The 15,507-nt window shown below is 40.4% G+C and overlaps 2 protein-coding genes across 2 annotated transcripts; both read right to left on the reverse strand.

Moving 5' to 3' along the window:
- Window positions 1-1,293: 1,293 nt before the first annotated feature.
- Window positions 1,294-6,893, reverse strand: LOC117300172. Its single transcript, XM_033783891.1, has 5 exons — window positions 6,774-6,893; window positions 5,541-5,647; window positions 4,366-4,509; window positions 2,492-2,656; window positions 1,294-2,129 (listed from the first exon to the last, which is right to left on the reverse strand). The coding sequence occupies exons 2-5, from the start codon at window positions 5,627-5,629 to the stop codon at window positions 1,970-1,972; spliced, it is 558 nt and encodes a 185-aa protein (XP_033639782.1). The 5' UTR covers window positions 5,630-5,647; window positions 6,774-6,893; the 3' UTR covers window positions 1,294-1,969.
- Window positions 6,894-9,821: 2,928 nt separating this feature from the next.
- LOC117300265 lies at window positions 9,822-13,704 on the reverse strand. Its single transcript, XM_033783998.1, has 4 exons — window positions 13,700-13,704; window positions 13,073-13,210; window positions 10,683-10,844; window positions 9,822-10,374 (listed from the first exon to the last, which is right to left on the reverse strand). Exons 1-4 carry the CDS (start codon window positions 13,702-13,704, stop codon window positions 10,215-10,217), a joined length of 465 nt encoding a protein of 154 aa, XP_033639889.1. The 3' UTR covers window positions 9,822-10,214.
- Between the last annotated feature and the right edge of the window lie 1,803 nt (window positions 13,705-15,507).

The following is a 15,507-nucleotide window of genomic DNA, read 5'->3' on the forward strand; positions in this document are numbered from 1 at the left end:
ATCCTCCCAAATGGTTGGTTTTTTTTTGCACAGAGCTATCAAAGAGAAAATCAACACTTAATATAAGTCAATTCGTCCCAGACTATAAATGTCCAATCTGAACAAGTTTTCTACCATCGTAAGGCCATTTTCAAGGTTTTTTTCACGTACAAATGTAAATGCTATGCCTATTATCTAGGCAGGGCCAGCGACCAGAAAGTGGACATGCCATTAACCAAAAAATGATGCACTGGGTGAATGGCCTCACACACAGCGCGTGTGGGCATGAAAAGCCGACAGGAAAAAAACAGTAAGAAATGGTTTAAACATTAAATCTGAGCCGAACTCTTCAATAAACGTACTTCTTTATTTCTAAAATCACAAGTGAGTGGGACGCTCCGAGCGGTGCTCAATATACTTTTTGTGCAATGGATTTTTATTTTTTTACAAACATTTAAATACAAGTAATTTCGACCCCACACTTATGCCGATTTTCTAGGCGGGGCCAGTGGCCAGGAAGTGGACTTTCTACCTAAAAAAATTGATGCACTCGGTGTATGCATAGGGAGGTATCGTTAAATCGAAAACTAGGCAATATCTCTAACGTCATCACTCAAAGGCATTTTGTGAAGGATGAAGTCAGGAGACCAGCCTAGGGGTACCAGTCTAGAGCCATCGGTTCTTCTGTTTTTGTCAATGTAGATTGCATTTTCCACCAATGAGTTATGCTCTGCTTAGGGAGTGTTACTCAAGGGTTTGTGCACGGAAAAACGTAGTCAAAAATATACAGAAACACCCCTTCCCAGTGTAGGCTAAACTAAACGCAAAAGATTACATTATTTAAGAGATGCATTATAACAATAGTCGTAGGAAACTTCTGATACGCGTCACCCGGAAAACCCCAGTGTCAGTGGAATTAAAGGGTAAATACATACATACAATAATAATTATTAACAATAGTAATTATTAGCTTTTGCAAACTGCCTAACAACCATATAAGGACCTATTTTATATAAATGCAAAAAGAAGTTAATGTCATGACGTTTCGACCCTAGCAGAAACTTTCTCGAATGCTAAACATGTTTTACCCTCTTCCCCTCTGACCGCCCGGCGCCCCGCCCCCCCCCCCCGGCTCTCTCCCTTCCCTGTATTTTCACCTCACTGCTTACACTTTTCACCCGTATCTCTCACATGTAAACGGCAAACTAACTTCGCTCGGCCCCAGCGGCCAGTCTATCCAGGACCGCTGGGAGGGGCTAATCGCATGCACAGATTCTTGTTCAGGAAGTACGTCATGCGTACAGTGCATACAGATATGGTGCAGTGTGAGTATGATGCATGATGGGACTGCGCATGTTGAAACCATTGACAGTGCATGATACGTTTGCCCACCATCCCAGCGTCTTTGGTTTAAAGCAAGGCGCTGGGGACGAGCGAACAAACCAACTAGCTGTTGCCTGCAAGCTGGCCATGGGGTAAAGAGTCTCAGCTCAAGCTCGTGTCATACCCCGTTTCCCCCATTTTGTCGAGTTGGATTTTGAAGTGGAAAATTACACGTGAGCCCTGTTCAAACTATAGTAATTTCCCGGACTTTTGGTCGATCTTTTCACACTACAAACACAACTTTTTGCCAGGAAATAATTAACCTTGCTCAGGGGTAGAGTTTAGGGCAGTTAACTCGGGGTAAAACGTTTTTTATTCCCGCGAGCAACCATGTACATTCATGGGAAATTGTACTCCCGGGAGTTACCAAATTGGGACAGTGATAACGGTTTCTGTGGTGGTGGTGGGGTTAAAAATTACCCGGGAAATGGCTCTGTAGTGTGAAAGGGCTTTAGTTACTTGTTTGCCGTGTTGTCTAAAAGCCTCACAGAAAGACTATGGTATATGGTTGCTCATATCAAAATAACGCAAAAAACTGTTGATAAAACTGGGGAAGATTCAACGACAATGTTGACTGGTGCGGTGACCTTTTCAGACTCGTAGTTACCTATTCATCTACAACGTAAAGAAACCCTTCTGGTTGCAAAGTGTGGTACTGCATAATTCCCTTTTCGATCAAAGCCTTCAAGTTTACCCAGCACTGAGAGTTATCCGCAGCGACACCCTTTATGTAGCTGGAATCCCACCTAGAGATGGTCCACCCAGATCTAAAAATTAACAAGGAAGGGAAAGGGGAATAACGGTTAGGAGAAAAAACTACAAATAAATAGTAAACTGGCGGGTAAACATTAATCTACGTTGCTTGAGTTTAATTAATATGTGACAGGGAGATCTAGGGACATCTCAGCCGTAACCTCATTGACCGAGGACACCACTCTAAAACGAAGAATGTATTATGCGCGCGGGTAGGAATGGGTTAGGCTTCAAATCTGATTTTCGTGAAGAAACAGTATCTCTAAAGTTTCCACGTGCATTGAAAACGTCGATCGACATTTTGTCTTTTTTGAAATCAACCTCTCTGGGGTCATACTATCGGTGGCGCACTCTATTGTTAAAATTGTATACTTACTGTCCGTTGGCGTCTGGTTGATCAGGTTTTAAGTAACTGTTGCCGTTAGCCGATAACGGGGCAAGATCGTAGACACCTTTGTTGGCGTTGTACAGGATCAGATACTCATTTTCTGGTATGTCCCCGTTCTTGGGAGCAGAATCAGTGCAGCATGATCTCACCTCACTGATGGGCAAGAAATGAAGAACGGTGAAATAATGTCATAAATATTCAAATTATGCAAATCATACTTCTTAACATATGAATAACAGTGATTTAAATATTCAAATTATGCAAATCACACTTCTTAACATATGAATAACAGTGATTTAAATATTCAAATTATGCAAATCATACTTCTTAACATATGAATAACAGTGATTTAAATATTCAAATTATGCAAATCATACTTCCTAACATATGAAGAGTGGTGAAATAACGTCATGAATATTCATATGAAGAGCAGTGAAATAATGTTATTGTCATGAATAATCATATTATGCAAATCATACTTCCTAACAAACGACGTTCAAAACAATTGCATCACGGTCACTCTCAAATTGAGAACGGTACATCCATTCGATCCCGTTAAAGGCAGTGGACACTCTTGGTAATTACTCAAACAAATTATAGGCATAAAAACTATACTTGGTAACGAGTAATTGGGAGCTGTTGATGGTATAACACATTGTGAGAAACGGCTTCCTCTGAAGTAATGTAGTTTTCAAGAAAAAAGTAGTTTTCCACGAATTTGATTTCGAGACCTCAGATTTAGAAATTGAGGTCTCGAAATCAAGCATCTGAGAGCACACAACTTCGTGTGACAAGGTTGTTTTTTCTTTCAATATTATCTCGCAACTTCGTCGACAGATTGAACTCAAATTTTCACAGGTTTGTTATTGCATGTGTTGAGATACACAAAGTGAGAAGAATGGCCGTTGACAGTTACCAATAGTGTCCAGTGTCTTTATGTTAAGAACTGGGCTGACTTTATTCATAGGTAAATTTGTGTATACGTCTAGCGGTGGACACAGGCTGGGAGTCCCAGGGAACTTACTTGGTAAAAGAGCTGTTGAAAGTATAAAACATTGTGAGAAACGGCTCCCTCTGAAGTAACGTAGTTTTTGAGAAAACAGTTACACTGCAATTATTTGAATTGAACTCAAGACCTCGGCTGAGGTCTGAATTCAAGCCTTTGAAAGCACACAGCTCGTGCGACAAGGATGTTTTTTCCCAATTATCATCTCGCAACTTCGGAAACCAACTTATGATATAAAAATGTTGAGATATACCATCAAGTGAGAAGATTGGTCTTAAAGGAACACGTTGCCTTGGATCGGTCGAGTTGGTCTTTGAAAAGCGTTCTGTAACCGTTTGTTATAAAATCGATATGGTTAGATAGATGTTGTAAAAGTAGAATGCAATGATCTACACAAATATGCCTCGAAATTGCGTGGTTTTCTTATTAACTCGTCGACTAAACACGGTCGGCCATTTATGGGAGTCAAATTTTTGACTCCCATAAATGGCCGACCCTGTTTGTTTGTGACGTAAAATGAAAACGTGAAATTTTGGGTGATACTTGTGTGGATCATTATATTCTACTTTTAAAACATCTTTTTAACCATAATATGCATTTCATAACAAACGGTTTAAAACGCTTTTTATAGACCAACTCGTCCGATCCAAGGCAACGTGTTCCTTTTTAATAGATGCTAAATTTGCAACGGGGATAAAGAATAATATTAATTTTTGGTTTTTACCCATACACCGATGTTTGTTAGCACTGTATACTCAGTACTTTCCCGAGTCCTGTGAAGAAATATCACAGGCATATTACTCGGGTGGGATTCGAACCCACGACCCTTGCAATTTTTTATTTTTTTTAATCTTACTTATTACCGGTCGTGCACACCACACAAGCTGAATTTGTGTAGTAGAAACACACCACGGACGACGCATGGCTCGATGGACCTGTCCCCATGGTGCTATAGAGGGCGGGCTCCATCCTTGAGCCAGAACTCCACTTCTGGCAGCAGCTGACAATACAGGGAAATAATATAAACTACTAATAAACAGGAAAAGAAAAGAGTTTCCAAATTATGATGAGGTAATTTCTTACTCAATTTAATAATAAATAACTTCAGCTGAAGTATTTTATTGTGGATCTGAAAGCACACATAATGCAATTTGTTTCTTCTTCTTTTATTTTTCTCTTGCAGTTTTGATGACCAACGGAACCCATCACAGGTTTGTTACTTTTATGCATATGTTGGGATACACAAAGCAAGACTATTGGCCTTTGACAATTAGTAAATGTGTCCCGCCGTCGAATTCACCAACTCTTCCCAATTTGGAAACAAAAAAACATTAGGACTTGGGAAGAGTGAAAGTTCCGTATCCGTAGACGTTTGGAGGCAATTCGCAATGAACCCATCCTTAGGTAGGACGAGTTTCGTGAAATCGGTTGCAGTGCCTGTAAAGTTAGTATTATTTGAAATTTGTCCATGATGTGACTACAAAGTAAGAAACTATTAATTAGTAAACTTGCGGGTACAACCATGTGTGTGAATCTCTTTTGTGCGAGTGTTGGCTCAGAGAACTCCCGAAGAAAACTCCTGAAGATGAGTCTAATGTTCGAAAAGTCGAGACCACACCGGTTTAAAACACAGATAAGCTTAACACTCAGACAAGTTGACTATTTATTTTCAGTTTCTACCTACCTTTAAAGGCAGTGTGATCACTCAAAATAATTATTAGCACAAGACCTTAATTGGTAACGAGAAATGGGGAGAGGTTGATAGTATAAAACATTGTGAGAAACGGCTTCCTCTGAAGTATTAAGTTTTTGAGAAATAAGCAATTTTCCACGAATTTGATTTCGAGACCTCAGAATTAGATTTTGAGGTCTCGAAATCAAGCATCTGAAAGCACACAAGTGTGTTTTTTCTTCCATTATTATCTCGCAACTTCGACGACCAATTGACCTCAAATTTTCACAGGTTTGTTATTTTACACAAAGTGAGAATACTGGTACTTGACTGTTACCAATAAGTTACATAAGACTTACGTATCCTCAGGCACGTCGGATTGTTTCGGACAACATGTTACACTTGTCCAGAGAGTCACGAAGACGACGATTGAACGGAACACAGCCATGGCTTGCAACCGGATCCTCTACCGCATCAGACGTAAACAACAGCAACAACAACAACAAAAGCAAATGAAGAAGAAAGGTGTTATCAAAATTATAGTTAAAATTTGCGATTTGTGTCAGCGGTCCCATTCATCCATCAACATAATAGAACCGTTTACGTGGATCAAGTTTTGGAGAATTTGTTTGCACTAGTCACGACAAAATCAACGAAAGGCAAATTGAACGATTATGATTTGATAACGAGTCAGTTCTGGTCTGCCATTATGAACACCAAAACAACCAAAAACACAAACTAACATCCCCCACCACCCCCAGAAAAAATTGATAAAACTTAGCTTTAATTGGAGAGTATACTCCGAGTTTTTGTTTTCTTATAATGCTTTCATTTTGCTGTTAAGCGCTTCGAGGAATGCTAAATCGTATTGCGCTATATACATACTGTTTATTGTTGTTATTATTAACAAACAAACAAACAAACAAACAAACAAACAAACAGACAGACAGACAGACAGACAGACAGACAGACAGACAGACAGACAGACAGACAGACAGACAGACAGACAGACAGACAGACAGACAGACAGACAGACAGACAGACAGACAGACAGACAGACAAACAAACAAACAAACAAACAAACAGACAGACAGACAGACAGACAAACAAACAAACAAACAAACAAACAAACAAACAAACAAAAGTCAGGCCATTAACTATCTTTATGCATTTACTAAACCATGGTTACAGTCTGGTTGCAGGTTGGTATGCACTTTGCAATCACTCTATAGGGGCCGAGGTTGCTCAAGTTTTCCTCAATGCTCAAACTTAAGGGTGCAATAACTTCAAGTACCACTACTTTCTTCTAAAATTGTATGCACACGTAATGTAATAATAACTACAACATCCATTGAGCAATCAGGGGGTCGATTTCACAAAGAGTTAGGACTCGTCTTATCTCGAGTTAGGACCAGTAAATTTTAGGACGAGTAAATCGTCCTAACTGAAGATTAATCTTAATGTATACATACTACAGTGCAGGGTTGGGACTCATCCTAAGTCATAAGATTAATAATCTTAAGTTAGGAAGAGTTTTGTTAAATCGACGGCACAGAAGTACTTATTATGGAGAATTAAAATGAACAGCCTACCTGTTTAACACAACACAGATGTTATCAAGTTGACAGCTTCAGTTGTCACCACACTCTTGATTGTCACTGCGTAGGTTTAGGTGTTTATACCAAAACAACCTTCCCTTAAATGAGTCTGTACACACAATAAGTGTGCTTTTAAGTGGAAAGTCTGACCTTTATGGTCTGACCTTTACCAAAACAACCTCTCTTCAATAGAGTTTGTATGCAATGCACTGTGCCTCCAAGCGTGGAGAGTCTGGGTTCAAACATAGGTGTATCAAAGTGTGTTAGATTTAACACTGTGATCTCTGCAAACACAATCACCTTGGTGTTTAACAACCGTTGGTGCTTTTTGATTTGCTCTAATACAAGATCCTCAGTACAAATGTTAGCACCCGTCTTTTGCAGTGCAGTTGTCCTACAGGTGAACAATGCATTGCTGTTCGATCAGGAACCGGACCAATACATGTCCTAATTAATTTAATAAATAATTGCCAGGTAAAATGCGGGAAGCATTCAGTTTTTGCATTTGATTATTTATTTACGGTCTACCACGATAACATTTTCATTAAAAAAAAACATTAAAAAAAAACAGTTGGCCATTTAAATTAAAAGCAAACTACAATGCTGTCACTTAGGTATACCATTTCTAAGATGTATTGTAAAATAACAAGCAACGGAAGACGACACCCGACGATGCGCACCGCACTTACACCCGCCTACCCTGTCCGCACCTTTGAACCTCACATCATTTTACATGGCCTACATGGTTTTTCTGAAGATTCCCAGTTAAATCCGAGGTTACAAGTCATGTGTACATTGTACATAAACCCCCTTTTTCTTTTCCTTACAGATTTTTTACAATAACGATTAAGCCTTAAAGGCACTATACACGTTTAGTAATTGTCAAAGACCAGTGTTCTCACTTGGTGTATCCCATCATAAGCATAAAATCACAAGCCTGTGCAAATTTGGGCTCAATCGGTCATCAAAGTTGCAAGAAAATGATGAAAGAAAAAACACCATTGCTTGCACGTATTTGTGTGCTTTCGGATAGGAATAAAGACTTCTAGCTAGAAGTCTTTTATTATTTTAGTGTGAAATTACCTATTTTTTCAAAAACTACAATACTTCAGAGGGAGTCGTTTCCCACAATGTTTTATACTATCAACAGCTCTCCAATACCAAGTCAATTTTTTTTAAGTTAATATTTGTTTTGAGTAATTACCAAACGTGTACCTTTCCGTTAACCTCCGAACAACACTTCTCAAAAATCAAAGTTCAAAATATATTAATTTAAAGTTTATTAGCCGAGTATTGTTTGACCCCCACAAAGTTATTCTTTGTTCAACTTGGACACCACGGAAGAATTATTGGGTAAAGAAAATAACAGAATAACAACATCAGGTCGTGTAAAATGACCTAGAAACGACGTAAGTGGAGATCTTTTGTTTCCGAAGGTCGCAAGGCCACTACACATAACAAAATAATACATTATTGAAAAGACTTTCTCCGTGCACTTTTGCACTGATTTCTGTATTCATAGTTTTTCTAAATGGTTTTTAAGAAAGCAATTTTTTTTACATTGAAAGGTGTTTTAAGAGCCGGGCAGTGTTCAAAATATTATGTGACGTCATCAGTCCAAGGACTGTGCCCAACTTCAAAGAGATGCCTATAAACAAGCGGCCGATTTGTGCGCATATTCCCCAAAACAATAAGAAGACAGTATGTAATGATACTTTGCAGGGCAGACTTATAAAACAAAGGTCTAATGACATTATTAAGTAAACGCTCCTTGGGTTAAAATGTTTGGGCATAAATTTGATGGCTTTAAACAGTTAGGCCTACCACATTACTTACAAGTGAAATAATTCTCAAAATGCTTAACTATACATGGTGTTACCGCAAACTTTTCTATATCTTACTTCCACCATGCAAAGTTTCAAATCCTACTTAACTATACATCGAAAGCTGCATTAATTGGTCATTAGTTTAAAGAGTGATTCCAAACGTATAGCTTCTCTTAAAGGCAGTCGTGTAAAATGACCTAGAAACGACGTAAGTGGAGATCTTTTGTTTCCGAAGGTCGCAAGGCCACTACACATAACAAAATAATACATTATTGAAAAGACTTTCTCCGTGCACTTTTGCACTGATTTCTGTATTCATAGTTTTTCTAAATGGTTTTTAAGAAAGCAATTTTTTTTACATTGAAAGGTGTTTTAAGAGCCGGGCAGTGTTCAAAATATTATGTGACGTCATCAGTCCAAGGACTGTGCCCAACTTCATAGAGATGCCTATAAACAAGCGGCCGATTTGTGCGCATATTCCCCAAAACAATAAGAAGACAGTATGTAATGATACTTTGCAGGGCAGACTTATAAAACAAAGGTCTAATGACATTATTAAGTAAACGCTCCTTGGGTTAAAATGTTTGGGCATAAATTTGATGGCTTTAAACAGTTAGGCCTACCACATTACTTACAAGTGAAATAATTCTCAAAATGCTTAACTATACATGGTGTTACCGCAAACTTTTCTATATCTTACTTCCACCATGCAAAGTTTCAAATCCTACTTAACTATACATCGAAAGCTGCATTAATTGGTCATTAGTTTAAAGAGTGATTCCAAACGTATAGCTGCTCTTAAAGGCAGTGAACACTATTGGTTATTACGCAAAATAATTATTAGCATAAAAACTTTCTTGGTGATGAGTAAAGGGGAGAGGTTGATGGTATAAAACATTTTGAGAAACGGCACCCTCTGAAGTGCCATAGTTTCAGAAAAAGAAGTAATTTTCCACGAATTTGATTTCGAGACCTCAGATTTGGAACTTGAGGTCTCGAAATCAACCATCTAAACGCACACACCTTCGTGTGACAAGGGTGTGTTTTTCTTTCATTATCATCTCGCAAGTTCGATGACCAATTGAGCTCAATATGTCACAGGTTTGTTATTTTATGTATTATGTTGAGATACACCAACTATGAAGGCTAGTCCTTGACAATTACCAATAGTGTCCACTGCCTTTAAGACACTGGACATCTTTGGTAATAAGATACAAAGACCATTCTCACTTGGTGTATCTCTAAGTTTGCATTCAACTGGTCATCGAAGTTGCAAGAGAATAATGGGGAAAAAGGGCTTGCGCTGATGACGTCGTTTGATACTTTTGTGATATTCTCAAAACCTATAATGTTACTTCAGAGTGATAAGCCGTTTCTCCCAATGATTTGTAATATCAGCAGCTCGTTAACAAGTAAGTTCTAATACCAACAACTATATTGAGTCATTACCAGTAGTGTTCAGTGTCTTTTATAGAACGAAATCAATGGTCTAGTCCACGGTGTTGGAGGGTTGGAGGTCTCGAGGCCGGCCTCCCCCTCGACCTCGCAGACCCATGATGACTCCCCCTCTGCCCTGGCCACGAAGGTCATGGACTCAACTACAACACTGCTAGTCAACCACATACAGAAACCCTCGAAATTCAAAGAAATCATTGAGGAATGAACCTTCATCAATCACGATTCTCATGTCATCCCAGCAGGAATTGTCATTCAAAACGGTGACCCCCAATTGGCTGCTAGATGTAGCCGTGTTAATACTCCAGTCAAACCTAGAAACAACCAGTGCAAAAAAAAAACAGTAAACCATATTTCCATTTTGATTTTTGAGGTATGGTGGCCATTAGTCATATCCCTAGTAATGAAATAGCAAATGATCCCGACTTAAACCAAACTAACCGCGATCGGGACCTACTACAAATAAAAATCACAACTGCGTTTATAATCGCACAGATCGGCCGTGTGTTGAGATGTTTCACAAACAGTTGACGCCCGCATTAAACCGAGGACGTTGGTTATCAGCGCTCGTGTGAAAAGGGCTTAAATAAGAAGTGGGTATTCAGATATGTTTTATACGTACCCGTTTTCGCCGGGCAAGCTGTAGGTCCCGTCAAGTTGCAATGGGTGTAACTCGTACCCACCACTACCGATTGTAAACACAGGAATCAGATATTCGTTCGCAATGATGTTTGTGACGTCACCAACAGGTAAGGGCTGAGTGCAGCATTTCTTCTCCTGGAGGCTTGGATACATGAAATTGAAACAAAAACAGGACACAATTAATGTTAAAGAGCTTTGTAATCTAAACCCCTCTCGTAAACCAGCGTCCACGACCAAGCTAGTATTGGCCCAAGACGTTGGTGATAGATCCCGTACGCTTCATTCGGTTCCAGCGCCTCATGGCATTCCGTCACGGACATCGTGGCTTAAGGGAGCTGACATGGATTGTGTAACCGCGGAGCGACTAGTATACAAATATTGACAGCTTCGAGTATGGTTAAAACTATGACTCCCGACTCCCGATGTGATCCCGGAGCGTTCTATTTTGAAAATTTAACGCTACGGGGATCACCGAGGGAGTCATAGTTTTAACCATTGCACGAGTAAAAGCAGTCAATATTTGTGTTATAACACCCCAAACATTTCTAAATACTGTACTATTAAGTTACAGACCTGAATGCTACAATCCACGGACGACGCGAATACAGATTGCAAAAACTGTTACTGTGCTGCATGTTGTGTCGTGCAATCCAAAATGGTTACAGACTATTAATTTATCCTCGGACCCGCAACGGACGTCTGGGTACTGCACGCCGTGTGATAGTCTTCGGACTAGCGCACGGCAAACCGATGCACTATCACACGGCCGTCGTTTAGCAAAACTAAGACATGTCATGTGACGCGCTCTAAACCAATGAAGAGGCAGAATATTTGTAAGGGGTGTTATAATACCGGAGACCACACGCTCAAGTGGCGAACCCAACTTGAGTGAGGGCCTACTTTAAGATGGTATTTTGTTAAGGCCTTCGTCAATTGGAGAGCCGCGATACCAAGCGACATGGAACGGGAGACCACGCACGCGAGTGGCGAAGCAACGAGGGCCTTTTTTTTTTTTTAGTCGTGTTCTCCCATTCCGATCGTTTTGGATCGCAGCTCTCCAAGCTACAAAGGCTTTGACAAAGGACTAATAGCAATCCCATAGGTGTACACATAAAACATTATGGATAAACAACATTACACCCACCATTATGTGTGCACGCACAATCGCGCAGCAGCGGACGAAGTGTAGCTGACAAACTACGTCACTTCGAAGCACATGCATAGACCAATCAAAACGCAGAGATTGAAACCTTACGTCACTACAAGTTTATCAACTGAAATAATGGTATAGCGTCTTCATCATTGCAGATAATGACAGGGGACCAGGCTAAGAATTCTGCGTGCATTTTTTATCAGAAATTTCTGGGCGACAGGATTAATTGGGGGGATACGTCCTCTATTGCATGGATATGACCCCCCCCCCCCTCTTAAATGGAAGGTACACGTTTGGTACTTACTCAAAACAATATTAACTTAAAAACTGACTGGGTAGCGAGCATTGGAGAGCTGTTGATATTATAAAACATTGTTGGAAACGACTCCCTCTGAAGTAATGTAGTTTTTGAGAAAGAGGTTATTTCTCACTCAAATAATAAAAGACTTCTAGCTAGAAGTCTTTTATTCCTATCTGAAAGCAGACAAATTCGTCCAAAAAGGATGTTTTCTCTTTCATCATTTTCTCGCAACTTCGATGACCAATTGAGCCCAAATTTTCACAGGCTTGTTATTTTATGGTTATGATGGGATACACCAAGTGAGAACACTGGTATTTAACAAGTACCAAACGTGTACCTTCCCTTTAAACCATGAAAAGATTGGAACAAATAGTATATTGTGTCAATCTTTTCATGGTCAGTTTCGCTTGAGTTTAGGTGCCATTGTTCAAAGTGGTGCCTGTAATTTTGCTATTGTGACCCACTATTATGCACCCATTATGTAGGTCACGGGGAGGATCCCGCACCTGCCTAGCCTAGAAGAGGCCATGAGGCCGACCTCGCAGCACCTAGGCCGGCCAACTTGAAGCAGACTTCGAGTCCCGGGCTGGGCAGCTGTGGCACTCGGCAGCAGAGCGCATTGGTTGGGCGGCTCTACGTCCCCCCCCCCCCCTCTGATGGATCAAGAGAATGATGATGATGATTATGTGGGTAAATCATTGGTTTGAGAAAAAAAAACACAAACCAAATATATAATTTTATTTGATACCTCGCCATGCATTGCCTCAAATTCTATATTATGGCAATCTTGTTATGGTCCATTTGGCTTGAGTGTGTAATTGTTTAATAGTGTCTGTGATTTTGTTCCTTCGCCCAAGTATAGGGGATTCTAGATCATGTCAATAACTATACAAAACAAGCCAAATATTTGGAGTACCTTGGACCCTGACACACCATACAATTGGATGTTTTGTAGTAGTAACACACCGTGGATGACGGGTTGTCCGAAGGGCTTGATCCTCGGTTGCTGAACTCACTCGGCTCATCTCGTGTGCCAACTAACCCCAAGCAACAGCTGAAAAAAAATTTTAAAAACTAAAAAAGAGCTGTTTATAGTATAACGCAATGTGGGAAACGACTCCCTCTGGGGTAAGACAGTTTTTAAGAATGAGCCTTTCTCACTAAAATAAAGAATATACGAATCTGAAAAAGACTTTCTCCGGAATCTGAACGAAAGCACACATACTTTCATTTATGAAACAATGGCGTTTTTCTCTTGTATTAATCCCTTGCAACCGCGATGACCAATCGAGCCCAAATTTTGGGACACACCAAGTTGAGAGACTGGTCTTTGGCAATAATTACCAAACGTGTCCAGTGCATTTTCCAATCTGTCTGATAATACATTTGTATGTAACTGTACGTATTCACTCATACAACCAAACAATTCTGAAAATTCTGCTGAATACAAAATTCTGCTTAACCAAAAATGTTATTAAAATCAATTAGGCCTAAGGAGCATGTCATTACACGAAACACACAGTAAGAAAGCACGTCAAGATACACCATTTTGAGTTTTCGTTTTACCTGGTTGGAGATAAAACAGCCGAGTTGAGTTCCGTGTAGAGCTGAGGCGGATGACGATGTGAATGACGGACAAGCTTGGAGGCTGCTCCTTTTTATCTGGCCAACAGGGCAAAGTGCCATTCCTTGTTTTGTCCAATAAGTACTCTGCGGGGCGTGATGTCTGGCCACTGGGACCTAGCCACTTTTCGAAACCACGGCATCAGCTTTGGATTCTGCTTCAGGCTCCGTTCTCTCGTCTGAAGCCCATAGCGCGTACGCAAAGGACGCGCAATATTGTTAATCAACCGCGGGGCCAAGCTAGCCAGAGCTGATTCAAAAGCCGAAGCCGTCGTTTCGGAAAGGGCCCTAGTCTTGGTTCCAAGACCTTCTCATGGATTATTTCCCAGTAGCTCTAGACCAATCCGACGCGCACCGGGCGGGCAAGTGTTGAGCACCGCGCGCCATTTGCTGCGGTGTCTTCAACGCCTAGATTGTGCACAAACAGACACCGCAGTTGATAGTTTTCAATAGAGGGCGCTACCAATTTTGTTTCGTCGGATTGGTCTTTAGGTTCTTTATGTCTGTGGTCTTTACCATGCATGGGCAGCGCGCAGTATCGCCCGTTAGCTTTGCGCAAGTCTATTCTTGGTTTGATTTCTAGACATTCTTCAAGCAAACAAAATGAAATCAAAAAGAAAAGCGCGCCCTCTGTCGGGTTATCACGTTTACATCCTAGCGCCTTCTATGAACTCGGCCAACGATGTAGGGCATTAGCAAGTACTAATGTCTCCTTGTTATATAAACTATTGACCGCCTGGTTCAATCTGCAGTATTCTGACGATGGAAGGATCGCTCCTAGCGCCCTCTATGAACTCGGCCAATGAGAGGTCTCCATCGTGGTTTCGGTTTGTCGAGTCCGACAGACTAGCACACGGCGTGCAGTACCCAGACGTCCGTTGCGTGTACGAGGATGATAAATTAATAGTCTGTAACCATTTCGGATTGCACGACACACTACATGCAACACACACAGTAAGTAAAAGTGTTTGCAATCTGTATTCGCGTCGTCCGTGGATTGTAGCATTCAGGTCTGTAACTTAATAATAATAATAGTACAGTATTTAGAAATGTTTGGGGTGTTATAAAACAAATATTGACTGCTTTTACTCGTGCAATGGTTAAAAACTATGACTCCCGAGGTGTTCTCTGGAGCGTTCTATTTTCCCTCTCGCCTCGGGAAAATAGAACGCTCCGGGGATCACCTCGGGAGTCATAGTTTTAACCATAGCACTCGAAGCAGTCAATATTTGTATAATATTGCACGGCTAATATCACTACCATTCGTCTTGTGTGTTCTATGTCACGCGCCAAGTTTACTTGAAGACAAATACGTTATCACACACCTGTATGTTGCGTGCTAGGTGGTGCCCTAAAGAGAAAGTCTTTCTTTGGAATTCCCGAAAAGCAAAACGTGTGCTCTCCTCTGCTCCCCCCAGGAATCAACTATGGAAATTGGAAAGTGTTTATTGAATTGAAGTGATTTGCATGAAGGTACCTGGGTTATTCGCTTGAATTTTACCTGACTAACTAGTACTACTACTGGCTCCTTAAATTGTGTTGGTTTAGATTGTTGATTATAAAAGTAAAACATGTTTATGGAGGAAGACAACATGCAACATTCATTTTAACAACACTCACTCACTTTGCAGCTCTGGATCTGGATATCTCCCAATGTAGGTTGCAGGTGTGTGGTGCATAGTGTGTAGTTGGTGTCCACTAGTTGACAATTACATCGTACGAAAATGC

The sequence above is a fragment of the Asterias rubens genome, chromosome 15 (assembly GCF_902459465.1).
Source record: "Asterias rubens chromosome 15, eAstRub1.3, whole genome shotgun sequence".
NCBI lineage: Eukaryota > Metazoa > Echinodermata > Asteroidea > Forcipulatida > Asteriidae > Asterias > Asterias rubens.

What these genes read in the sequence shown, in the direction of transcription:
- LOC117300172 (XM_033783891.1), bottom strand. Translation starts at nt 5,629, where the DNA reads ATGGCTGTGTTCCGTTCAATCGTCGTCTTCGTGACTCTCTGGACAAGT. An exon ending in GTGTGCACGACCGGTAATAA is followed by an intron (nt 2,657 to 4,365) that starts GTAAGATTAAAA and finishes CTTGCCCATCAG; the next exon opens with TGAGGTGAGATCATGCTGCA. An exon ending in CAACCAGACGCCAACGGACA is followed by an intron (nt 2,130 to 2,491) that starts GTAAGTATACAA and finishes GTTAATTTTTAG; the next exon opens with ATCTGGGTGGACCATCTCTA.
- LOC117300265 (XM_033783998.1), bottom strand. An exon ending in ATGGTGTGTCAGGGTCCAAG is followed by an intron (nt 10,845 to 13,072) that starts GTACTCCAAATA and finishes CATGTATCCAAG; the next exon opens with CCTCCAGGAGAAGAAATGCT. An exon ending in AGCTTGCCCGGCGAAAACGG is followed by an intron (nt 10,375 to 10,682) that starts GTACGTATAAAA and finishes GGTTGTTTCTAG; the next exon opens with GTTTGACTGGAGTATTAACA.